Source organism: Pyrgilauda ruficollis, unplaced genomic scaffold, assembly GCF_017590135.1.
Source record: "Pyrgilauda ruficollis isolate IOZ18807 unplaced genomic scaffold, ASM1759013v1 scaffold14, whole genome shotgun sequence".
In the NCBI taxonomy this organism is placed as follows: Eukaryota; Metazoa; Chordata; class Aves; order Passeriformes; family Passeridae; genus Pyrgilauda; species Pyrgilauda ruficollis.
In genome coordinates this window covers 2,080,556-2,107,095 of record NW_024512543.1, presented here as the reverse complement: position 1 = coordinate 2,107,095, position 26,540 = coordinate 2,080,556, and the positions used below count along the sequence as shown (strand labels likewise).

Here is a 26,540-nt window from a genome sequence, read left to right as displayed (position 1 = left end):
AATAAAAGAACAGAAACTGCTTATCTAGTTACAAATATTCAATAATTTAATTTTCAAATTAAAGGCATGATTTAAGTTTCTTAAATGCAATAAAAATAGTGATCACAAAAATGTAAACCTATCAATCAAATATTTAAATTTCAACAATTCTAACTATTTTAAAAATAAAATCTGCAACTTACCCAAATGTGCAATAAACTCTTGAGCAGAATCAACATATTTTAAAATTTTCTTCAGAAACTTAAAGGCAAACCTCTTTTCCATGGATGAAGCATCCAACTCCATGTCGTTCAAGCCCCTGTTTTGAAGAGGATGGAGAGAAGTAGCATTGGTGATGACAGTAGTGAAAATGGTGACAGTACTATGAAGCATTTAATGCCTTATTTTTTTATTATGATAAATTTTCATGAGAATGAGAAAATGACCATGGTAACACTTAATTACCAACTATTTAGGAGGAAACAGAGAAAAAATGAACTGACTTTAATAAGAGGTATGATAGTTTATGATTAAAGTATCCAAAATACATGCATTTTAGGATAAGAACTTTAGAGTTCTACCTTATTGCACAAACAAAGCCATCATGCATCTGAACCTAACAAAGTAATGCATTGGTCACTCAATTTCTACTGCTGGCACATTTACATTCCAAGTGTTTGGGAAGTCAGCAGTTGCATCTTTACAAAGTCAGCCTAAGTTCTACTCTTCAGTTTTTTAATCACTGTTAAACTTGGTTTTGTCCTTTAATTTTATGAAGGGGCAAAGCCATCATTACTTCAGCTACTGAATGGAAGCTTAAATGTAAGTAACAAACTATTATTATTAAAGTATTTGAAAAATTTCAACAGAATACAATAATTTCTAGAGGCATGTATTGTTTATTCTTTAAGATAAGTTTATATACATAAATCATGGCTGATCATACAAGATATTAAAGAGGAATAAAAATATGTGTGGTTGTCTGGGCCTAGATTTAAATTACTGGATTTGATTTTAAATATGAATGAAACTTACATGACCAAAATTCTAAAATTCTTAGGATCACACACAAATTAATATTGGAAGGAGTAAGTTCAAGGATTGAAATCTCATCATGACCCTGGAGAACCTATAATATTTGGCCACCCTCACTATGAAAAAATAATGGTGAAATATTTTCTTATATCGAACTGGAATTTTCCTTGTATCAACTTATTACTTTTGAGGAGTTTTTGACGTCATTTTCTCTATAAACTTGCATGAAGTAGTGGGAGATGGACATAAATCCTATTGTGCCTTCTGTTTTAAAATGGAAAAAATCCAATCACTCCTGGTTGGAGAGGCTCTCCTGGCATGACATCGGCATCCATCCACAGAGCATCTCAGTGGCCTCTCACTTGAGTGACTTTGTTCTCAATGTCTTCCTTAGCGCTGGAACCAAAACTGCGACAACATATCCTGAGAGAATCTCATGATCCATCAACCTGCAGAGCACACTCGCTGATAAAGCCTAGCACACAGTCAGCTTTCATCATCACAGGGACACATTCCTGATTCATGTTCAACTAGCACAACTCAAAGAGCTTTTCTGCACTTCTGCTCTCAGGCTCTGCTCCCCTATTCCAGGGATTATTCCATCCCAGGTATAGGACTTGGCATTTACCTTTGCTCAGCCTCATCAGATTTCTGTCAGCCCATTTCTCCAGACTATCAAAGCTCCTCTGAAGGGTAGCCAAACTCTCCAATTCCTTGCTAAGGGCTCATTCCACAAATCTGCAGAAAATGCTTTCTGTCTTGGGATCCAGGACAAGAGCAGGGATTTTTTTTTCATTACCCTTTTGAAGTCACTTAATTCTAAACATTTTAAAATTTATTCTATTTTCAAATGTACTTGTTTTCACAAGTCATTATTTATTTCATCTTCATTTCCTTGAGGTTCTCTTGTACTTTTGTTTAGCTTACAACTTCCTCATAGTCTCTTTATTCCAATAACAAAAGAACTAAACTCTGATTGAGATTTGCTATTGGCAGATAGTGGGTGACACCCGGGACATCTAAGTGCTGTATCAAGTGAGGAAGTAACTGAGTGACATTAAGGAAAACCTCTGGTTAATCATAAATGGCTACTTCACCTGCTTCTATACAGCCTCTTCAAGCAGTAGCAGATAGGAAGACTCAGCCCTTATCAGTTAAGAGAAAATAACCTGGCCAAAGGACATGCGGACTGCAGAGAAGCTGACCAGTGTGTCAGAAGTAGGGAAGAAGGAAGGAACTGGAAGTCTGTGGCACTAGGTCAAAAGCAAGAAAGGAGCAAGAAAAAGGGAAAGTTGCTGGACATGCTGCTGTAGTATAAGAAAATGATCATTTGTACTGAGTCCTTACCACTGGTATAGGAGTAAATTAGGGAGGTAAAATGGAATATTAGATTAGCAGTTTAAAAACAGCTATGAGAAAAATCCAAGCAAAAAAAAAGTAATTCTGGGAGAAGGTTGATGCAGCAGAAATTTTAACAACAAAAAAGTCTAATAATAAAATATATGCTCTTGACCATGACAAGAGTACAGTTAAGAGGAAAGAAATGGTTATAGTTTAGGGGAACAAAGGCAGAGAACCAAGGAAGACATTTCAATCCCATTTTAAACACAAACTTAGTATGATTCTAACCTTCCATCTCAGTTCAATTTGTGAAAAAAAATTAATAAAAATTCTATTTTAAGAGTTCTAGTTTATATACTCTTATGATTATCTATTAATTTATCACCTGTACAATCATATTATTTAGTATGAATTTACAGCTATGTATGCTTGAGAAGCATCTTCTGCTGTCTCACTTTCACAAAGGAGGCTAAGTACATATCTGTATTTTCAGTGAGGGCACTATAAATATTATGTTTTGGAGTTTATAAGAAGTCCTGGTTCCTAAGAGGTTACACATACTTTCCTAAATATTAAAAGATGTTGATAGGTCTGTGGAGCATAAAAACAATATCCAAAGACCTTGCAGAGATTTAAAGATGTGTAACAAAATACTATGTTGTTTCTAATACATACTTGAATAAGGCCTGAGAGATTTATCTGTATGTCATAAACACACAAAGTGTTTCAAAAATGTTCTCAGCAAAGAGCAAAAAACACAAAAACAGAGGCAGATGGTGTATGTGATGTACACATGCTGTTCCGCCTATACATTTCCAATTATAAACAATTCCTATGTTTTAATGATTAGTCCAACATTTTCACGAATGACATCTTGAAATGTGATAATTGCATTGAGTACTTCAAAAGATTTTTTAAATATATATATGCATATATTCATCAGAAGAAAACACTGAAAAGAGGATAATCGTAATTCATCCTGATACAGACAATCACAGCAAACTCTTTGCATGTATCAATAAAGGGTTAGAACATACTTTTTCAAGTTGATATGTCCCATGATATAACACGGAAAAAATTGATTTCCTGACCCAAACACATGCAGCTGCACAATTTGAGCATTTCTTTTGGTGTTTCAGAAGATCATTAATTTGCACTAAGCAGACCAACTTTTCTTATTCAATGGCTCTGAAGCAGCCATGGAGGTTATAAAAGTATTTGGTGGCATAATTACATTTTGGGTTCAGGCTGAGAGCCTGCATATGTGGCAGGAGGGAATTTTTCTCTGTAGTAATACAGAAACGTATTTAGAACTGTTTTCTCTCTCTTAGAAATATTATTAATTCTTGAAGTGAACAATGCTATTTTGAAGATCCTAAAAATGGGTTTTTATAAATTTCTGAGTATACTTTCAATAGAGTCAAAGACTTGAAAGGTAGAAATAAATGAAAACAGGAAAGATCTTACTCAATACATGTACAGAAAAATTTGTTCATGGATAGAGTTTAGTTCACAAAAATGCTTAATGCCAGAAAATTGAGGTTTCCTATGTATTCAGGAGTTTCACATCCAATAAAAGAGGAGAGTTATGGTATAATAATTTACAATTCCATCATATAAAGCCACATGCTACAGTAAGAAGTCCTCACAGACCAGCTTACTTTGAGACACAGCAATTCAAGTTGCAGGAAAACTAAGGATGTCTATGCTTTTTGCTAGAGTAGAAGTTAGTGCCCACAAAGTAGAGCCACTTTGTCTTATTACTTTACAGAACTCAAAGCAATATTTTTTTCAAAAACTGGATTAAAAAGCAGTTTTACATAGAAATGTTTCAGTATCAGACCTCAGATTAATTTTCCCATGATCCTTACAGACACTGCTGGCTGCTAACTTAGACATTTAAAATTATCCTCTTGTTTAATTACCCTACTGTTGCATTTTGTATTTACTATGATCACATACGTATTAAAAATGTTGCCTGAACATGCTGTTTTAGAAGAGTTTCTGAGCATGAAAATACCTCTGATTGATAGAAGACATGCCGAACAGTAATTATGTTAATAACTGCCAGCCTGCAGTGAGATAAGATTAACATGCTGGTTTGGGCACTGAATGCAAGCAAGCATCTGAAAAAATGTGCAACTTACCGAGATATGATTATACCATTGACTTGAAGGAATTTAAACAGCTCTTGTGCCTTTTCACGGTCCCGTGATTTCTCCTTGGCTGTCAATGTGTCATAAGGTACCAGTAAAGGATGACTACCTCCACCTTTAGTAAGTTGAAAGAACGGTAAGTTTTTCTACTCTAAGATTTATTCTGCTTCATATACAAAAGGAATTATTCATTTTTTATTGTCTTACACTGTCATCTTTCTTCTCCCTCATTCTTGTATTTTTTGGTGTGGTTTGCAGGATTGTGGCTTACCTTTGCTTTCCAACTCCATTTTCTTCTTTTTGGCCCATATATTATGGTAGTTTTCTGCCATTACCTCAACCATTCCCTACATTAGCATCAGAAAAAACAATAGCTAAGATTAGGTGACGATTAAAAATTCTATAACGCTACATAATTTCACATTCTTAAATCTACACTCTTGTGATAAAGAAACATGATAGTTAAGTGGAATTTTTATATTCAACTGCTCTTTGAAGTCAGCACAAGCACAGGATACACATATTATAACATGCTATTGACAGCCCCTTCCCTAGCTTCATGCTTAATTTTTTCTGGGAACTCAGGAAGCACCAATGGCATGAACAGTGAAAATTTCATCTTTCACTATGTAAATAGCATGCACCCTTTCAACAACAGCTTACCATAACTACAGTCACAAATATTCTCATAAAACCTAACAAAATTCAACTTAATAATAGTGAAACTAAGTACATCCATTCCTTTCAGCATAATGTATGCAAAACAGAAATACAAACCTGAAGCTCCCTAGAAAGTGCCACATTAGAGAGATCAAGTGGTGTTGGGCTATACCCATTTCCCTGCAGGAGAAAAGAAAATTATTCTCAGATAAAATAATTTCAGATAAAAGAACCAAATATTCAACTACAACATCTCTGTTACTGACTCTGTTACTGAGTAGCACCATTACCAATTATATACTTGTAGAAACTGTTCACCTATTTTTCAATGTACTGAAGGCACTGGATGATCAAGAGAATGGGTTTGCTAGTGTGGAAACCTGCAAGTTGCTGCAGATACTTACATCTCTCTATTCACAATAGGTGGCAAGCTGCAAAGAACTAAGCTTTTAGCCTAGGAGAAAACCAATCATGGCACATTCAAGATGTGCCTTCAAAACATGACAGAACCACGTAGGAACAGCCTGAGTGAGCCCTGTGCTAAGAATGAGACAACACAACAAAAAGAGAAATTATTTTCTTGAGGAATTTAAAGACTAAGAAAAAGCAGGAGTGTAATATATGAACACAATCTTAGCTGGTTTAAGTGAGAAAGTACCAGTTCAAAAACCTGTCAGAGGTGGATGTAAATGTGATGGTTACATATAAATCAGTGATTTCAGATGTGTACTCCAGTTAATTATGTGCTGAAAACCTCTACTCTGTCATGTCTTTGTCATGCATTTTCTTGGCCAAGAAGGCCCAGCTGCAGAACAAGTTCAACTGGCTGGAAGCAGAGGTTCCAGAGACAGCAGAATTTCCTGTAAGGGAGTGAGGTTTGCTGAAGAGAAGAGAAATACTGAAGTATTATGTTGTAATGAGTGCTCAGGGGCCCCTTGTGGTAAGCAAATAGTGGGCCTGGAGAAGGAACCCAACACAGGCTTAAGGCGCCGGTGCTGACAGGATCAGTGCTGGTGCAAGTGTACAGAAGGAATTAGCTTGTGACACAGTTTTGCACACTCCTTCCAGGACTTGTGCCCAATGCACTGCTTCTTAACTCTCACTGTATTTATGTACAAATGTGTGCAATTCACCTCGAAGTGTACAATAACAATTCCCCAGCACTTGTCATAATTTCAAACAGCTTTCCTCCTCCAAGACATACTGACCAGCAGCCTCAACATGTGATTACAAAAGTCTACAAACAGAAAAAATAATCTATCATCACCTGAAAATTTTGCCTTTAGATTAAAAAAAAAAACAAAAAACAACCTGTAGCAACTGTGCAAACTAATTTGTCAGTCATTATTATAATCTTAACAAAAGCCCATGTTAGCCTCTTCTGTTTGACCAAACAAAAACATTTCTGTTTATTTTTTTATAAAATTAAAGACTTTAAATGCTTTGTCAGTTTTCTTTGAATTACTATATTAAAAGCTATTCAGTTCTTCTAAGAAAATTAATATCTATGGTCTCTTATAGCCTCATTGTCTTAAAAGTTTTTGGAATCCCCTCTTTATTATGGCACAGTGTTTATTATAGTGACATGACTTCCAAACTTAAAACTCTATCTCACTAAAAGAATATAAAATTGACACAATTGTTTATAATTTATTGGTAAATTAATTATCAGGCCCTTTGTTTTCTAAAATCAATGTGCTCCACCTTACCTGACTAGACTGAGATATGCTACGAAGCTTTTCATTTTCACGCTGATGTATTATTGCTTCTCCTCCCTCCTTGGTCCTTTCTAGGCTCCATCCCAAGGCCAACATGGTTTTCAAGGATTCTCTGGCAGGCCAACGATAAATTTCCTTTTCCTTTCAAGAACAGAATGCAATATTCTTTCTGTATTTAGTAAGTAGCAAAAGCACAATAAAAATATTCTGTCCTTCTCTACTAAGTGTCACGTACCACAAAATTACAGAAAATTTGTATATTGTATGAGAACACAAAATATAGTTCTTTGTACTTGAGAGAAAAGCTTTGAAATACCTATAATTAAAAAAAAATTATTCTTAGTGGCATTTATTGCTGGGATAATCGTTAGAAACTAAAAGCACTGCGATGAGCCCTGGAGCAATAATATAGATTGGACATGGAAACTTATTCATTGATTCCACCAGCACAAAATAATAAAAGAAATTATGGTACTGTGAGTGCTAAAAATTGGTTAAACAAGTATGTGTCTTCAAATGCATCAAGCACTCAATACCTTTTTTTAGTCTTCCTGTATTTATATCCACTCACAGATACAGAAGGTTACTGAACTATACAGGTCTTCATACAAACACAGTTACCAATCAAAAAATAGGCAACAGCCCATATTCCAATGCTCCTTTGAAAAGTAAAAGTGTTAGAAAAAGTCTGAAAATTTGTGGCAAAATTCTGAGTATGCCATATTAAGACTTTTCAAATCAATTAAATAACAGTACTTCAGGTTGTATCATAAACCAGTTGCTCAAAATGATAGCTTTTAGGGATAGACCTGATTTTTATGTTCAAAAGCTCTAATTTCAGACAATTCGGAATATTCTCTTAGAACTGCTTAAATAACAACCAACAATGCTTTGGTTCCTCTCCAAAGTTTCCAAAGCAATTTACAAACCTTAGGAAACTCAACCTCTTTAATCCCTCTTGATTCTTGTCATGTCTATTTTCTGAACAGGAAACATGTGCTGAAGAAGGACATATGTAATTGACTTGTGTCTCCCAGTGAATAGTTACAAAAATAAGTAGCAGAATTCAAATTCACTGTTCTGACAACTAAAAGACATTTGTGCCTAGTCAAGAAATTCAAAATACTTTAAATGTTTTTCTGCATTTTCAACTGAATCATCTCCTATGCATTTTTTACATTTTTCTGCCATCTTTCTGGAAGACAAAATTGCCTTCATATATGTTAAATTACACTTTCATTAAGATCCAGGAGTTTCTGCCAGTCATTCCTCATCCATGGAAGCCTGAAAAACTCTGCTACTGATACTTCTGAATTCAAATTTGACCAGGCCTATGAAGAAACAATTATCATTATGCTAATGTAAGTAAATTATACAAGACTCAGTGTAAGATTAACTGAAAAATCACTTCAGCATAAAGTTGTACCTATTAACTGTAAGAATTCTTATTGGTTCCTCTGCCTGACATTTAACAGAATATATTTGAAATGGACTTTTAAAAGCACACAAATCAATCTATTTCATATTGATGGAGCTGAAATTTCCTCTATTACCTTTTCAGATAAAGTTTTGAAAGGCCTTATTAATGGGTGAGTTTTCATGTTTTCATCTAGTGAAACACCATATTTCCATCCACTGTTAGTCTGAAAAAGAAAAAAAAAAAGCAACCACAAACCCCAGTGAAATAAGATGAGAACAACATGGGTGAGTGAGAGCAAATTAAGCAGTTTCCTTTGTCACATCAAGCTGCTAACCCACTCCAAGAGCTGCTCAGTGCCGCAGGGGAGGAGCATGCATCCATCTGTGGACACGCAGGAACAAAACATGCCTGAGACAGAAGGGATGCCAGCAGTGGGCTGTGGGTCTCATGACACCAGTCCTGAGCCTAATGTACACAGGCCCCTTTCAAGCGGACTCATGCATTGAGACAGCACTGACTGTCCCAAAATACAATAAATATACTGTCCCAGTTCTCTGGGAGACCAAAGTCAGAAACACAGAGAAGAATATGTAACATGAACAGATCAAGAACTGAAGAATGTGACAAATGAATCCTTTACCTTAAACAAAAGTAACTGAAATTTATGGTTTGAAATTATTCTGTATATATTTAGGTATACATATGTATGTGTACCTTCCTCTACACATTTGCATACATAGGCCCTCCCAAACAAGAGAATTATTTTATACAACTCTTCCATAAAATTACTATTCATTTGTTGTTAATTGTTATAATAAATTATTGAAGAATTCATTGTCTTTCCTTGTAGCTTTCTAGAAATACTGAAACAGAAACACAGCACAGTGATAGAGCATTTGGAAAATTATAGAGAAATTCAATACATAACAGGCTTCTTAAAGCTAAGAAGAAAGAAAATCTACAACTACTTATATGAAAAAAAATTACATTCAGCTGTACTTTCCTATAGAGCTGCTGCAGTAAAACTGAATCTCTGATGCCCAGTCAAAAAGCACCATTACCAAGAAAAGTGATGCCTAAAGAGCTATATATCCTTACCTAAAAGTTTTTTTAAAACCCCAAAGAACAACAAAAACCCATCAAACCCCCAAACAAACAAAAAAACCCCCACAAATCCAAACCATACTCCCTCTTTTCCAGTCCCCTCAAGTCCCTCCTAATAAATTCTTTGAAAAAGTAGCTAATTGCAATGCATTTGTGCAAGAGGTTTCTTCCACATATCCCAAAATAAATATGTAGACATCCATACAATCTGAACAAAGGCCTATCAGTTAAACTGTCCGGTATTCACCCTAGGAATTTACTAATTTATTTACTAATCCTGCATAGTTGCCAGTCTTAAAATAACTCCTACCTTTTCGAAGGCCCATTTATCGTGGGAATGTTCAGCATACTTGCTTACAATATACTCCAACTTCTCAGGAAGAACAAGGCTGTAAGCAGAGAGGGCTATGGTCACTCAATCATAAGTTACTACAGTCTGATTTGCAAAAAAAATGTCAGGGAAAGATAGCACCAACCAAAAATGCTTCACCTTCAAATGAAAGCAAAGCATTTGGCTTGGTAATTCCCTGTTCTTTAAAAGAAATGCCATAAAAAAGGCATAGCTATAATGCCATTTTCAGAGAATCTTTAAGTACATAACAGTCACACTTCTTAGCAACTGAAATCGCAAAGGAACAAAAACCTGCTTCACCATAATCTGCAGGTAAATTTGTTACTAATTCTTAATAAAGAATAATATTAACATAGATGTTTCACAATGCATAATGATGGAAGAATAAGCCTTTATTAGCAAGACTGAGCTATTGATCCTCAGTTCTTGAATACAAAGTCTGTATTTTAAAAGCAAAAAATTACTAGGAAAGCCAAATCTCTATTTAATCATTCTGCATGATCTGCTTATTTTGCCATATCATGCTTCTACATATCAGTTCTCAAAATTAAGTGAAGATTTAATAAAAATTGGGCTACAGACCAATTGAATCACCAGATTTTTGTGATGTTGTACCAATTGTCATAAGCTTGTGCAAAATAATGATAGTGTTTTATTTATCTATCCCAAACATTTGAACTATTGGGCAATAGGGTACATAATAAATATAGAATTTACTATTTTCTCTGCAGACATAAGCTGGAAATATTTAACATCTGTTCAGGGCTGAGAAGAATATGGTTTATGTCTGGTAAACAGGACAAGTTTCAGTGAAGTATTTGGCAGAAGGAAGCAAAAATCCTTCTACTACTTCTGAAAGTCTTAATACCACTAACATGTCAGTCACCAGCCAACTCTCCCTACCGAAGATAAAAACATTAATAAGGAATAGTATAAAAATATTTAAGGGAAGGAAACCACTATAAATTACATGACTCACTTTGATGTGCTGACAGGTTTGGGATCAAAATTTCCTTCTGGATCCACTGAAGTCTGCTTTTCCAAAGTTGACATAATTCGTGTATCTAAATAATCAGGGGGCAAGGCACCAGCTATAGCACTTAGACAAGGCAAAGCCATTCGAAAGAGCTCTGGATCATACTTCTGCAGGAGAGATAGGAACTGGTTGGAAAACCCAATAGAAAAACATGCAAAATGTTAGTGAAATCCAAGCAGCCATAACCATGTACAAATATTAGAAGATGCAAACAAACAGTAAGTCACATTTAAAATTCAAACACAGAGAAAACTATTGTTGCATGACATCTATTTTCCATTATATCAGCATGATATACTCTTAAGACTACTCAGATTGACATAAGAGTGTGCTGACACTTTGTACGTGTATGCAATACGAGTTCAACTCGAACTTTCTTTGGGCAATGAATGCCTGTACAGGGAGGATCAAGAGTAGTTTGACTATGTACAGAGCATGATCATCTATAAAAAGACTGCCTTAGTTCCTGCAGAATTAGCAGAAGCCGTTGTCATTTTGTCTCTCTTCCACCCTGCACTGTTTCATTTTAAAATATCTTCATTAAAAGAAATTTTGATTTACTGTAGCAAAGTAATTTCATTATTTTTCATGATATCAAACCTGTAAATAGCTTAGAACAAAAAAGAATAGTGGAGAATACTGTAGGTCAGCAGATCAGATTTATACAACTCTTCTTCCACTAACTACCATTGGGCAAACAACCATTTACAGAAAAACAAAAATGTTGTTATAGAGAGCCACCAGCACTGGCAGAAACATATCATGTTAATTTATTTGTAAAAATCTAAGATGCACTTAGATTGGAAACATTTGATTGCATCAGGCACTCCTGACAATTTTCACACTTGTGAAAGCAAGGGGTAAATGTTACTAAAATCAAATACAAATTAAGCTTAAAAAGCCATTTCAGAATAATGCAGAGATCATTTTCATTTCCATATTATAAATCAGAATGCCTAGAGGAGCAATCATCTAAATCTTTAGCTTAGAAAGAGAACATAAATTCAGTGAGGCACAATGAATACGATTTTTATTGTCCTAAAGCAAAAACTGATTTTTGATTGGGCTAAATTTTGATCCCAAGCAAGCACAGAAAGTGTTTACTCGGAAGACATTTCTCATATCAGAAATGCAACTTTTTTCTTACTGAGAGAAAAACTGAGTAAGTTTAAAAGTCCCAATATCACATTTTACAACAGAAAAATGGAAAAGTGTTTATTTCATAATATATTGCATCATATCTCTTCAGCTGGGCAATAGCTGAAAAACTAAAGAAATGCAAACATATATTTGAAGACAGGCAATGTAAATTTATTCTGCATATACCAACAATTTGATAAGCACATACATATATTTATTAAAATTAATTTTATGTCAGTAAAAAGTAATTTAAAATGTTTAGTAGAGCCAAGATAGGAGAGCAGACAACACTGACATGTTAGTGAAGTGAGAACTAAACATTACGTGTGCTTGTGTATATACATACAGAGAGAGAGAGAGGGAGAAAACATATATATACACACACACACGTTTCTCCTCATTAGTAGTGTAAAGCTTACGAGTATATCAAGCAAAGATTTAACATTTCCTCGGTTCAGAGAGAATCTTTCAAGACTCAGTGTTCAATTTTTCACTTCATTAAAAGCATTCATTGCTGTATCTCCCATATTAGATGAAACAACCATTAAAAGAGGAGTTTTCTCATCTTGGCACAGCAAATTATCACTATAATGCTTTTATATCCACCCCATAATGTAATGTGAATTGCAGCCATTACCTTATGAGACAAGGAATCAAATATTCCCCAGAAAAGCTTTTCAGTTAAATGCAATTCCTCTTCTGCTGCAATTCCATAGCTTCCCATTCCTGAAGGCAGACAGTAATATTTCCAGCACTGCTCATAGTGATTTGTCAGAAGCTAGATTTTCAAGAAATAAAAATGCTTGTGAAACATTGCTATTTAACAAAATAAAAAACTGTTATGCTAAACAGTTACAGGAGTAGCATTATTTGTGTCTATCTCTTTATTTCCAATGGCTCAGAATAATGGTTTTATTTTTCTTCTTTTTCTTTATGGAAGAGCAGCAGAGCCCATATTGTGAAAGTATAAAGCCTGTACTATCTCCAGCTCCTGCTGTGGGATTCTCAATGATTACAGGGAGTAGCAAACTTTCATAATTGTCACCATTTGAGTACAGACTAGCTCACAGGATAAAAACAGAGACAATGAAATGGGTATAAGGCAGGACATGATAGGTTCTGCTGCAAAGTTTTACAAATTCAAATTGATTTAACTCCTGTCATTTGTAGTTGATGGCTTCTGTGTTATTCAAAACACTGCAAAAGACACCTGCAGTACACCCTCTTGGCTGTGGCTGCTCAGCTCTGGAAAAATTGACAGAAAAAACTATCACACAGGAAATCTGTACAGTTAAAGAGCTAATATAGATGATTATTGGCGCACTTTCCACGTAATTTCAGATTTCTACCGGTTTCTTCTGTAGAACTAAAAATTTTTATCCCATAAAAATTTTAAAAATCTCTTTCAGTATCAGACTAGAATCTTGACATTTTATTTTTTATTGCGATTCTGCGTAAGAAAGGAAAATAATAGTTAAAAAACAGACGAAACACTCCCTCTATACCACACTTTTAATCAAAAATTATTGCTGCTCCAGAGCATGTTTGTGAATATGGCAGCTCTGCTTTAAAATATGATAAAATTTCAATTCTTTCAGAAAAAGATGCAGACCTTAGATCAGGCTGTAGGCTGTTTTATCCAAAAAAAAAGTGAAACAAACCTGAGAGAATAGTTCTAAATAAGATTCATTTATCATCTAACAATTGTAATTCTGTTTTACAGAACACGAGAAAAAAGAAAATAAAAGAAAAACTAGATAAAACTTCAGTTGCAGATTACTCAGAAATAAAAGGTGAATTTTCTTCCCTGCATCCTTAGATTTCACTCAAATCCATTTCTTAGATTTCACTCAAAATTCATTCCTGGACCATGCATCCCACAAAGAGCTATTTTAGTTCATATAGCAGAAGAAGAAATCTCAAGATAACACTGATATTTAAACTGATACATTGAAATACTTTTGCTGAAGCAACAGGAAAGTCAACAGTTCACCATACAAAATATCATAATCACCTTACTCTTTGCATAAAGCATGATTTAAAAAATTTTGCAAACATTACATTTAATTTGAAAGACTACAATATAACATTATTTTCGATCCAGAAGTAATTTTACATTGCTTTATCCTTCCATTCTCATTTTAAAAACAAGACAACAATATTTTCTTTTGAAGTTTTATGCTGGATGCATGTACAGAAAATAAAGTATTTACCTTGAGAGGCATTTTACAGTATTCATTGAGCAGGGGCACATCAAAAACCAGCCTTCTCAACAGCTGTTGCAGCATAGAGGGACGCAAATGGCTGTAATTAAAAAAAAAAAAAAAAAATAGATGTTGTCAGCAAAATTCATGCAGTTCAGTGTAAATGAAATAATAATTGAAGTCAATTTACATATTGGGAGATAAAACACTCAAAAGTATTTTGAAAAAACAATGCTAGGTACTTAAGGAATCTCACTATCTAAGGATATAACACAGAAATTGGGCTGCTTCTGTACCCTCTTAAGTGAACAGACAAATCTACATTTCAGTTCCTGAGATAACACTGGTCATTTATTTTATGCAAGAAGAAAATAGTCTTAGGTTTACACTACAGGCAAAGAAACAAGTTGTTAAAGTACCTATCCTGCACAAAAGAAATTAATTTGTACACCGGTATCATACATACTGGCAAATAGCAAGCAGACATTCCTCAATAGCATCTCTTTGGGCTTTTGTGAGGGACCGTCCCTTGGATAACCTATATATTGTGTGGAGCGTGGAGTCAACCAGAGAGGCATGATGCTCTGTTCCAGAAAAAAGGGGAGCACATCTCTTGAGTAGAGGAAACACAGCTGAGCAAATGTATCTATTTAGTGCGAGAGCTGCCTCTGTGGTGCTGAGAGAAACCTGTATGAAGGAGCAAATGAGCGTGAGTGTCACTCTAAATATGAAGGCTATAAAACATAAAAAAATGTTATAGTCCTTAAGTCTCCTGAGTGACTGGGTGCTAACGATGTTTCCAGGACATACATGATGACCAAAGTAATTTCTTTTTCAGCTGGAGAAAATTCAAGCCATCCATTTATGTTCTATCTCTTGCACCCCTGCACTCTGAACAAATAGCAGCAGAAAAGAATATGTAGCCTCTATCTTGAAACAGAGTTAGAAAACCCCACTAAGCTTTAAATAACACTTGGCATCTCAATTTCTTCATACACCTAGATTTTCAGTGTAATTATTGAAAACAAACATGAACTAAAAGCAATCATTAGGCCTATTGCAGTATACTCAATGTACTTATTGAATTACTGTGTAGCCTGTATCACAAGATTTTAAACTACTTTTACACTTTATACACTGAATGCTTAAATCAGACTTATGCAGTATAAATTTATCGTGAATTAATATTGATTTTGTTTTATAGTGAACCTACAATGCCTTTTTCTAAAGGCTGTTTTTACTTGAAATTCCAGGTTTTTTACACTTACAGAGCCACTATATCCAGCCATTTCACCTAAACTCAATAATGAAATACATACTGTATCCAAAGAGGCAGAAGCTCTTAGATCTGGTAAAAATCCAACTTCCAATAGGTGAAGGAGGAAGCTTTGGTCCTTAATACCATAGACACGGTCCAAGAAGAGTACCATGGGTGCTTTATGATCAGGACAGAAACTAGCAGACATGTCTGGCTCATTTACTGTGCCATCTACACAAACATACAATGCACTTTTTAATAGTGGATAACTGATAAAACAAGAAACACAAAGGCAACGAAACACACCGTAATTACATTTAATATGTAAAATCACATACTCAAAGAAAATTACATTCTTGTTCAGTTTTGTTCTATGCTGAAAAAGAATCATTTAGAACAGAAAGTTTTTATCATTTAGAAACCCCTATTATTTTGCAATTGTCTTTCACTCTTAAATGAAAGCATAGAAATTAATGGATAATGTGGAAATACAAAAGGGACTGAGCCAAATCTTAAATATCTTACCTAAGGAGGTAGTGTCTCTAAAGCCACTGCTGGAGGCAAAGTATTGGCCCATTGGTGTGATCCTTTAAAGTATTTCTTACTTTCTTACATTATCTGCTCTATAGGAGCAAATATCTGTGCCACTGGAGCAGCTCTAATTGATGCAGATCTAATTAAAATTTGAACAGTTCTCTGCTTACATTCAACAAACAAAACTGCTCTATTTTTCATCTGAAGGCTAATGTGGCAAAAGACTTTCATAAAAGATAAAAGGTCTAATAAAATTATTGAAGTTACCTTTGTTAACTGTGGACAACTTTAGTGGTATACTTATAATCCCCACCAAATCTTCAGTTGGCACTAGGGATCGAAGAATTGACCTGATTCGAATAGCTTCCCCTTTTCCACTTTGAATAAGCTGTTAGAAAATTTATCAGTTAGGAAATTTAGTACTGAGGGACATAAGAAAGTTTTCTTCAAAATATTTGTATTAATATGATTGTTTTCCAAACACCAGAAGAAAATGTACAGAAATTCAATTTATCAATTTATCCAAGAATGAATGAAGTTGCCAAATTCAGCAGTTCCTACATTTGTATCTGGTCTTATTTTTATATAAAGGATTTCACAATATTATGAATTCCCAATAAGGCAAAAACCTCCACACTGGTAAGATTCCTAAACCAACCAGATATGGTGATGAAACCAAAATTTATGAAATGTCCATGTTACCTAGAGAACCCATGGTGGCAAGTTTTGAGCTTGCTTTTTCACACTACAAATGGATGCAGACCTGTGTGATGTGTCCATGCATTTTTCTAGTATTTCTATCCTGTAAAATTCTTCAAAAGGCATTTACAACAATGAGGTGACCAATTCCTTTCAACTTCTAGCAGAGATCAGGTATCTATAACCTGTGTCTGAAAATCTCTACCAGTAATTTTCATAACATGAAACTGCTGTGTCTGGCAACAGAGAGCCACATATAGCTAATAAACTTAATAGCTTTTTTAAGTGTAAGTAGGGAGACTGCAAGCCAAATTTCTTACTCTTATTGTATTGAGATAAAGAGAGGATTTTAAGCTACTAAAGAACTTTAAGTGCCAACAAGGAACAGTCAGTCTAATTAAAACCAAGTCTTGCATGTGGCTGTTACAGGCATTACGGTTGAAACAGTTATTTTACATATTTTTCCATATATTCACAAGCGTGGGCACCATATTTCATCAATGCACACAAAAAGCAGCTCTCTATCACATTCTTATGAAAATTATTTTATGGCTTTCTAGAGAATAATAAAGGTTCAATTTCAGAAGTTATTATAGTGGTCACTTAATTGTGCAACACTTGTAGTTCATATTTTTGATTTCATCGTCATTTAAAAATTACCAAAATTTTAGATAAATAAAAAAGCATAACGGAATCAAAAGACCATGGTTCTTTATAAACAGCTTGCAGCTTGTCTCTACTTAGATACAGCAAGAAACCATAAAATCTACCTTTGAAGGGAAGAAGGATTCGAATAGAGAAAGGTTTAGTAAAACATGTATAATTATGTTTACAAATCTCCTTACACTTTCTGAGCAAGTGGTAGAATGAACTTACATGCATTTCTGGTGCACAGCGTCCAAGTAAATCTATGAGAGCTGAGTAAAATGACATGATTGCATTTCCCATGTGCACAGTCTCCTCTTCCTCCTCCTCCTCATCACTAAAAAGTTAAAAATAACATTGAGCATTTTTACTAATCTACATCTTATAGCTCTTCTCTGGAGCTAGAGACATGATCCAGAGACTATTCACCAGAGATACTCATTCCTTTGGCTCCAGACGAAAGGGTTTTTGTCCCTAGGGTAAGCATACAGGCTAACTGTAATAGCTGACTTCACATGAGCCTTCTACCTTCCTCTTTTGCTTTAGCTTAACTTTAGCTTCATTCCACAGCAGTTTTCTCATTTGTTTTGTCCTTTGGGCTTTTTCTCTCTGTAACTCTTATTCCACTTTTATCTAGCTAATGCGCTTTAGCTTCATTCCACAGCAGTCTTCTCATTTGTTTTGTCCTTTTTCTCTCTGTAACTCTTATTCCACTTTTATCTAGCTAATGCTTTATGACTACCATATGACAACTGCTTGTGGATGTGAATCTCTAATTCTCTGTTTGTCTAATGCCCTACACAACAGGGTCTATTATCCACATACTGCCAGCATGATTGAACCAGCTATTAAATCATCACTTGCCAAACAAGCATTCACATTTACTTACCCTTCTCTTTTATATGCCTGGGAAGGAAGGTCACGACTAGGATTCTCTGAGATCCTGATAGCTTCCTGCATAGCAGCCAGCAAACCATTTCCTCCTTCTCCCCTAAGGTCTGGCCCGAAGCACTCTGGCCTTCGAATGAGGAGCTTGACAACAACACTTGCATTTTCCTCAACACTTTCACCTGAGGACCGAAAAGCACTACACATATTTTCTCCTGAAAGGTATTCTTAAGTCAGAAGAAAACTGCATTTTCTCCTAATTGTTGCAAAATATAAATCAAGTCCTTATCCTAAGGCGCCAGAGCTGGGACTCCCCTGCAGCCTGTGGTGAGGCAGATGTGCCCATGCGGCCCATGGAGGTGCACAGGGATGCAGAAATCTACCTGCAGCCCATGGAGGAGACCCCATGCTGGAGCAGGCTCCTGGCAGAGTCATCTGCAGACCTGTGGAGAGTGGAGCCCACGCTGGAGCAAGTTTCCTGGTAGGACTTGTGGGGAACTCACACTGGAGCAACCTGTCCTGGAAGGACTGCACCCCATGGAAAAGTGCCCCACATTACAGCAGTTTGTGGAAAATTTTTGCCCATGGGACGGACTCACATTGGAGAAGGTTGTGGAGGATTGTCTGCCGTGGGAGGGACCACATGCTAGAACACGGGAAAGACTTTTCTCCCAGAGAAGTGACAGGAATATATTGATGTAACCCCTATTCCTGGTGTTCCTGTGCCAAGGAATTCCTAACATGATTTGTTACCGTGGCTACAGGCTAATCTACTCAATTATGTGATTTGCAAAAAAAAAAAAAAAATTAAGAAAAAAAATACAGCTAACTATGAAGATTCAAAAACAATTTACAATAATAAGCATACACCAATAGTCTTCTGTTTGTAATGAGGAGACTATGCATTAACCTCTCTTCAGATTTAATATATTTTGATGGTTAGGAAATTAATTTAAGGGAGACCTTTTGATCGAATCTGGATGCCAAGAAATTAGACTTACTGTTAGCAAAAACTGCAAATCGTAAGAATGACAGGTAACGTTCACCCTCTATTGGGTTCCATCCAATGTCTGGATATCCTTTAGCCAGCAATACTGGACAGCTCTGCAGGCCACAACCCGCCAGGTAGGTAACAACCTGCAATACAAAAGTAATAATTTATTCATATGCTTAGAAATATGTTTCTAAAAATAGCTATAAACCAGAATGAGCACTGTAATTTTTTTTCCAAGATTTTTTATATTCTGGGCAATTAACTTAAGAATCTAACAACATAGCTCATTGTTATATCAGTCATAGGTTTTTTTTTTTTAATGAAAAAAGGCTAGCACTCTTCGTTTCTGAAGTTACCTAATTATATGATGACACAAAAATACAACATGGACAAATGTGAAATGTGAAAAATAGAATAAAATCTTGTATAATCCAGATCTTTTTTACAGTACATACACAACAACTAAAATATTGAACAGCTTTAAAACCAGATCAATAACCATGTATGGTTTATTTGCTACAATAGCAAAATAAAGTTTGCATCAAAAATTTATATAGTATAAATCTAATTTTAATGAATATGAAAACCATCACAATTTTTCAGAAGAATTATAAATATCAATGAACAGTTTTAAGAGTCTGAAACCAGAAAGACTAAAAAATGTTGGTAGTAAAAAAATTTCTAATACAACGTTTCTTATCAAGAGAAGTATCTTTAACTAAGGGAAATCTTTGAGAAATTATGATGAATTTCTTTAATTATATTAAACTGAATTTCAGCAATATATACAGAATAATTTCCTCATTCATCTAAAAGGAAATTTGCAGATAACTGTGCATTTCAAACAAAATAAAAAATCATATGGTTGTGCAAAGGACAAGACATGATCATGAGCACTTAAAATGGGTAATGACCATGAAGAATCTTCCATGAACTTGTAAAAAAAGATAAAAATTATAATTTCTCAAAATGGCAGGCAGACAAAATAGATGGTAAAAGGGAAATATATGAAGAAATTATACTTAGTCATTACCCAGCGTCCTAAGAGGGAAAAAGTTATGAATTTAGGAAGAATTATATGTCAGCTGATACAGTATGCAAATTGCCTCCAAAAGGCTGCAACAGTGGAAAAATGGGTTGATGTGGAAAACTTGCTTATCACAGTATGAAGTAAAGAAGTTACTCAGAGCACTCTGAGGAAAAAGTATATAATTCCTAACAGGACTTGATAGTTTTCAAGCATTTTTTCAGAATACATACTTGCAGGGGTCTAGAAATGCAGCTCATAAAAAGTGTGAGAACACCAGTAGAACAAATCTCCTTCTTCTAAGATTTCACAACGTTACCACCAAGCCATATAGTTTTAATCTATTCAGTTTACTACGGTATGGGATACATTTCTTGTGCAATCCTCTACCCTCCACACAGTCTCACACATTTGCAGTAAAAAGAGTTTTTACGAAGCAAAGCAACGCAGAATCCCCAGGCAGGTGCAAAGGAGAGCTGCTTTGTTGCAAAAACCAGGTCTTTTTAAGCAGTTAGCCCACCATCAGCTGCATAGTTAAGTCATAACAAACATAATCCAGCTGACCACCATACACCACAATGTGAGCATGTAATGTTATATAACTTGTTTTTCTACCTCCGATTCAGCTGAGTCACTTTCCCACAGTCCTCCTTTACTTAGCCAAGTAGCAGGCCTGAGCCATGATTCCATAAGGGTAACAAGGCCCTTATTTTATAAGGCTTTACCTATATGCAATACAGAGTTTAAACTTGCAATGGCAAAATTTGAAAAGTGAAGTTGTCTACCTGTAATTTGTTTGCTTTGCACACAATTTTTATGTTATAAACTTTAGTCACATAGAAATGCTGTATCGCTCTGTGATTAGGGACTGTCACATCCATCCACAACTAATAGCTAGAGAGCGCTAATTTTTTCTAGTTATTTAGTATATAGATTGGTTTACTGAATAACCTCCACATACTGCACTAGATAAAGTTATTGTCTCACCAAAGGTAATACATTGCAGCCAATGCATTACAGCTAAAATTCTTACAGCTAAAATGACTAACGAATTTGAGAAGCCCAGTCTGAGCCACATACAACCTGATCTTTTCAGCATAAAATACTGCTTATGTTACAGCTGATATCTGTTACTATTTGAATATTCAGGATTTGTACAGGGCCAAGTATTTCAGTAAGCAAAGTGCCAAGTATTTCAAGGTAAGCAATCAGTAAATGAGAAATGTGGTCATCAGTGAAATTTAGTTTAAGTGACTTCCTCTACAGTAGTTTCCATGAAAATATAAGACAGTCACTGGTAGTTTTCCTGTCACTAGTGTTGAATCCCAAGGACTGATATCAATACCATTCAATTTTTTATTAATGACAGGACAGAGTGTACTCAGCAATTTTGTGGATGATAGAGAATTGCTAATACTTCTCAAGAGCATATTGCCTAGAAAGTATATGCTGTGCTGTCTCACACCCTTTTCATTCATATTCTTGCCTGTCTTCCCCCAGCTATCAGTGTAATATGCCCATTTATTTCAATTTCACAACTTTTCCTCTCCCACACCACGTACTAATCACAAACTGTCCCGCGAGTTCCACTGTCATCACAGGATCCTGTCATCCTGCACAAAGACTTTCCCTGTGCTAAGCCATCTTTTAGATGTTTAACTACCCTCTCCATTTATATTAAACCCTGCTTTCTGTTTTCTGCACCCCAATGCTCTGCTAGCACATCTAACTTCCTTTACCCGCTTTCCTCCTCTTCTGACTGTGTTTCCATCTCTAAATCTGTTTTCCTCCTGTGATATACAAATAACTTTCACGCAATTTTTTACATTTTAACATATTTTCCAGCTTATCCTGTCTCTCCTCATATTCCCCTTTATTCCTAACAATCGCCAATGACTTGAATTCTGGATTCCGTCTCCCATTGACCCTACCCTTAAAATCCTGTCTCACCTTTCATCTTGAAATACCTGTCCTTCCATTCTCTTAGTTCTAACCTCCGTGCCCACAAATCTCCATTATTTAAACCAAAAGACCTGTGTCCTTTTTTTAAAATTCTCCTCTTAATTCTCAATTTTTTCCTCCCCAAACAATTTTGATATTCCTCTTTCATGTCTTTTTTCTTGTCATGCTTTCTACCTGATAACAATAGTGAAAGGATGCAGAAGATAGAAATAAATCTCTTTTGCTCTGACTCCCAATAAGTATAAGGAAAAATCAGGGGAACTGATTACTGGTCAGTGAACCTTACCCTGAAACAACGTGTACCTAGAGTGGGTGTTTTTAAGGACAACATGTTCAAAAACTACTATGATCAAGCTTGCCCTTTAAAACCCTTTCAGCACAACTACATCATTTAATAAATGGGTAAATGGGTCAGAGTGGCCACCTTATCAAGATCTGGCTCCTCCAATGCAAGTGCAAGCTCGTTGTTGTCCATCACAGAGGCTGCTGCCACATCGAGTGGTGTCGAACCTCTCATTGAAGGAAACGCTGCAGGAAAAAGTTAATACACAATGATTAAAGGGAGTTTGCAGTAATCACAGTCATGCAGCAGAGGGCAGCAATCACGCTGGAATCTAGAACGCAAATATATTCATAGAATATTTTAGGTCAGTTCTTCATCCAAGAACGCAGTTAACTGTTTTTAATAATGTGGAAATGCTGAAATTTTTTTTCTGGCTTCACATCCATATCTGTTAGCATACTTCAACACAGTGGTTTTAAATACAGATAAAAAAATCCCCAGTATTAACAATACAGCTAATTGGAGGAATACTATTTCCTTAGGAGACTAACGTGTTAACTACATAATTCTGCACAGCCTTATCAAGTCAAGATTTTAAAACATGCCTATCTTTAGCAAAAACAGACATTTCAAGCTTCAATTACCTGTTTCCTTTCTTTAATATTTTCCAGATTTCTGTGTTTATTATGGCCAAATGCACACATGAAGAGCTAAATCACTGTGAAATCACAGGCTATCTTGCCTTGACATATCTTATTATTATAGCCATGTATCTAGCTAATAAATTTTTTCTTGTGTTACAAAATCTAATGCACATGCATTAAAAAACAGTCAGTGAATAGAAAAATATGAAATTTACTTCAGTAGCCTAAACTGTAGAGGCAAGGAAATTTAAACCAGATGAAACAGGCAGGCACCATAAGGAGTCAATTTAATCTTAGATTTCAAACCACAACTATTTTGAATAAAAAAATGTCAAATTATGTGTTCAATACTAATTTTTAAGGTGTTTTAAAGCACAGATTCAGACTATTCTGTTCTGTTCCTAATACAATTCATAGACACACTAGCATGAAACAAAAGTGAAAAAAAAAATTATTAAAGGTGAAACCAGAAGGTGGTTTAAGCATGTTTCACCCTGCTATACAAATTAGACACCAGTCATATGATAACACAGTTACTCATACTCTTGCTTTTAGGTGTTGCAGCTACATGGCATACCCAGTCCAACGCTGCTGTTTTCCAGTAAGTAGCTGAGATGCTCAAACATGGCCTTTTGGTTTTGCCGGCTAATGCGACAGAAGTAGCACAGGAACCGACAACAGCTTGCCACCATCTTAGGAAAAGCGATCTGCTGAAGAGGAAAGTTGACAAAGCAGTGAAATATGTTAATTACCAATCTGCTCCAGTCCTTCTTCCTGCACTCCTCAAAAGGAAAGTATAGTGAAGTTACCAAGGTGATAAGCAACTGACAGTTTGGTTCTAACTTAGGAAAAGACCCACATTTCCTTTTAACTTTCACACTCATTAGGCCATTAAAGTGTTGAAAAATCATTTTTCAGAGAACTATAGGTGACATACCAGTTTGAACTGACAAGTTTTAACATTCCTACCATTTCTTCAGAGACAGTATGTGTCCCAATACAGCCTCATGATTAACCATTTATTCCAAGAAGCTGGAGATCTAGCTTAAACAATCTGCTGCCACAACCTAGAAAAATGACCAATCCCTAAGCCAAAGACCACATTTCATGATTGGGCATTCCATCTCTTGAAGCTACAACACTGAACAGAAATAAATATTCACGGGGTACCCATTGTCTACATGCAATTCATAAAGACAGAGGCATAAAAGAGGTTCTTTTGGGTGGCCAAGCCATTTAATGGCACAACACCAGGTTACCAAGCAGTTTTCTAAGTCTGCATTTCCTTTGAAGGATATCATGGTAATTTCTATAAAGCATTTTTGTAGATCTGTGTTATTAAAGCTTTCTAGGAAAGTATTTTAAATAAAATTAGAAAGCACTGGGGGTTGTCATTGTTTTGGGTTTCAGGGGTTTTTTATCACCTTTGGCTCTATGTAAAAGTTATTGCAAAACCAGGGTGTTGTAGTACCTATAAATTAGCAAAGTAATAATAATTTTATAATTACTTGTAACTTGCCTTGAAATACAACAGAAATACTAAAACTGATATGTGAATACTTTGTAAAACTGCAATGGTGTAGGCAGATTCAATGTATAAGCATTTAAGAGAATTCTTGATTAAAGAGGCAAAGGGTGGGGCAGCTGCACATAGAAATCAATCAAGCTGTGAAAAATTGAAGGACAGAAAAGATAAGCAAAAGTAGAATATTGGGCTGAAAACTGTTCCAAGTACATAAGAAAAATGAGTGGCCAGGCAAAAGGGTATTAGATAAGGAATACTGGGATCAGAGGAGACCTCTCTTTTTGGGATGGAGGAAACAGGATAAAAACATCAGGCATGAGCAAAGAGAAGAAAGAAAATATGCACACTTCACTTCTCACTTTGATCAGGAGTGAAGATTTTCTGTTAGGCTTCTCAAAATTTATGCCACTCTGCCTTTAAAATAACGTGTATATATATATATTCCAGCATGGCACAGAGAAAACGGAGAACACAACTCTGCAAGAAAATTTTTGCTCAATTAAAGTAGATGAATTTGAGCATTAAAATATAAACTGGATTTAATCTTTTATTATAATTAGTAATTAGGTAGTAACACTTCATTTAAGATGAAGAGGTAAATTTTCCTACCAGAGCTACATCTCCAATAAATGCAGTTAAAGTATATATTTAATTTAAAAACAAAGCATCTTACAATCCAATTAAAAGAAAAATGAAACACCTCAAACATCTCACATTTTAAAAATCAAGGCTAGGCTACTGGACTTCTCCCTCTAGTAAAATAAAAAAATTCTACATTTTTCTGTAATGAATACTTTAATTTGGACAAGCAAAATCTAGCTTAGATGGGATATATTTTTGTCCACTTCTTAAACATCCTAATATATTTTTGGGGAGGTTCAAAATGCAAAACACAGAACAAATTGTGGTGAAATTACCTGAGATTTATCTCCTCCAAGCACATTTACCATCACATCCATAACAGTCTCATGCATGCCCAAGACTCTCATTAAGTTAGGATGCTGATAAAACACCTTGTTGTTCATTATATCCCTAAAATGGAAGACAATTTGCTTTTAAAAAAACTCAAATTAATTTAAGTCGAAACATTGAGATTTCAGAAGTATGCATTCATGGTATTAACATAATTTAAAATTCTTAGAATTCAGCATAATACACAAGCATCTGTGAACAAAATGTTTCACATTTCAATATGTTGTCATTCCTCTAATTCTCATAGATTCTTCATAAGAAGAATATTAACCTCAAAATTATTTTGAGATGGCAATTCTTCATCTCTAAATTGCTCCTGCCATCTGTTCTGTTTAAATTTAAAAAGAAAATCTGTGATGATCTAAGTGGAAAAGAATATGTTTTGTTAGGTTTTAAGTTCAGAACAGAGTTCAAGAAAATGAAGTCTAATCAATCATATTTTTGCAGTAACCTCTTAATTAATTTCCTCTGTTCACAAAGTAAAGACAACAAATAGATTTAGCGTTTAAGGTACTCTATTATATGTATTTCATCACTACTTTCAAATTCTGTCAGAAGTGGCATACAAGTCCATTATGAAGGACTATTTTAACTTTTTCACTCTGCCCACCATTCTCTCAACATTTTCTAGAATCTGCTGTATTGTTTTCATAATCCAGAAGACAATTTATGTGTTTTAAAATAATCCAGGGTCTAGATTGCAGCAGAATCCAGGGATTTCTAACATTTTAGGACAATCTTTTAAAAATAGATGGCAAATAACAGGCATCATTCCTGCTTTAAAGAAATACAGAAAACTGAGAATGGATGAGTCTCAATACAGCACTTCTTGGAAGGTGCTTATATCCATGCCATGTTTAGGCAAAATTTATCCTTTATCCCTCATATAATTCTCAGCAAATTTACAAACTCAGCATCAAGGACAAATTGGGTAATTTTCCTTCCAACATTAAATGGTCCATAC

At 35.1% G+C, this 26,540-nt stretch overlaps 1 protein-coding gene across 5 annotated transcripts in view; it reads right to left on the bottom strand.

Annotated features, from left to right (window-relative positions):
* RYR3 (ryanodine receptor 3) overlaps window positions 1-26,540 on the bottom strand; it is a 195,150-nt gene that overhangs the window by 62,607 nt on the left and 106,003 nt on the right. For 3 of the 5 annotated variants that reach the window (XM_041459923.1, XM_041459925.1, XM_041459926.1), the window contains exons 40-58: window positions 25,522-25,636; window positions 23,657-23,789; window positions 22,577-22,680; window positions 19,171-19,306; window positions 18,171-18,351; window positions 17,513-17,618; window positions 16,205-16,325; window positions 15,465-15,634; window positions 14,612-14,832; window positions 14,155-14,245; window positions 12,579-12,719; window positions 10,745-10,908; window positions 9,724-9,802; window positions 8,443-8,532; window positions 6,881-7,030; window positions 5,289-5,351; window positions 4,783-4,858; window positions 4,503-4,626; window positions 183-298 (exon numbers count right to left, since the gene is read on the bottom strand). In XM_041459923.1, the coding sequence (XP_041315857.1) occupies window positions 183-298; window positions 4,503-4,626; window positions 4,783-4,858; window positions 5,289-5,351; window positions 6,881-7,030; window positions 8,443-8,532; window positions 9,724-9,802; window positions 10,745-10,908; window positions 12,579-12,719; window positions 14,155-14,245; window positions 14,612-14,832; window positions 15,465-15,634; window positions 16,205-16,325; window positions 17,513-17,618; window positions 18,171-18,351; window positions 19,171-19,306; window positions 22,577-22,680; window positions 23,657-23,789; window positions 25,522-25,636 (2,381 nt within the window). The remainder of the gene's footprint in view (window positions 1-182; window positions 299-4,502; window positions 4,627-4,782; window positions 4,859-5,288; window positions 5,352-6,880; window positions 7,031-8,442; window positions 8,533-9,723; window positions 9,803-10,744; window positions 10,909-12,578; window positions 12,720-14,154; window positions 14,246-14,611; window positions 14,833-15,464; window positions 15,635-16,204; window positions 16,326-17,512; window positions 17,619-18,170; window positions 18,352-19,170; window positions 19,307-22,576; window positions 22,681-23,656; window positions 23,790-25,521; window positions 25,637-26,540) is intronic. The other 2 variants (XM_041459924.1, XM_041459927.1) reach the window with 1 other exon arrangement.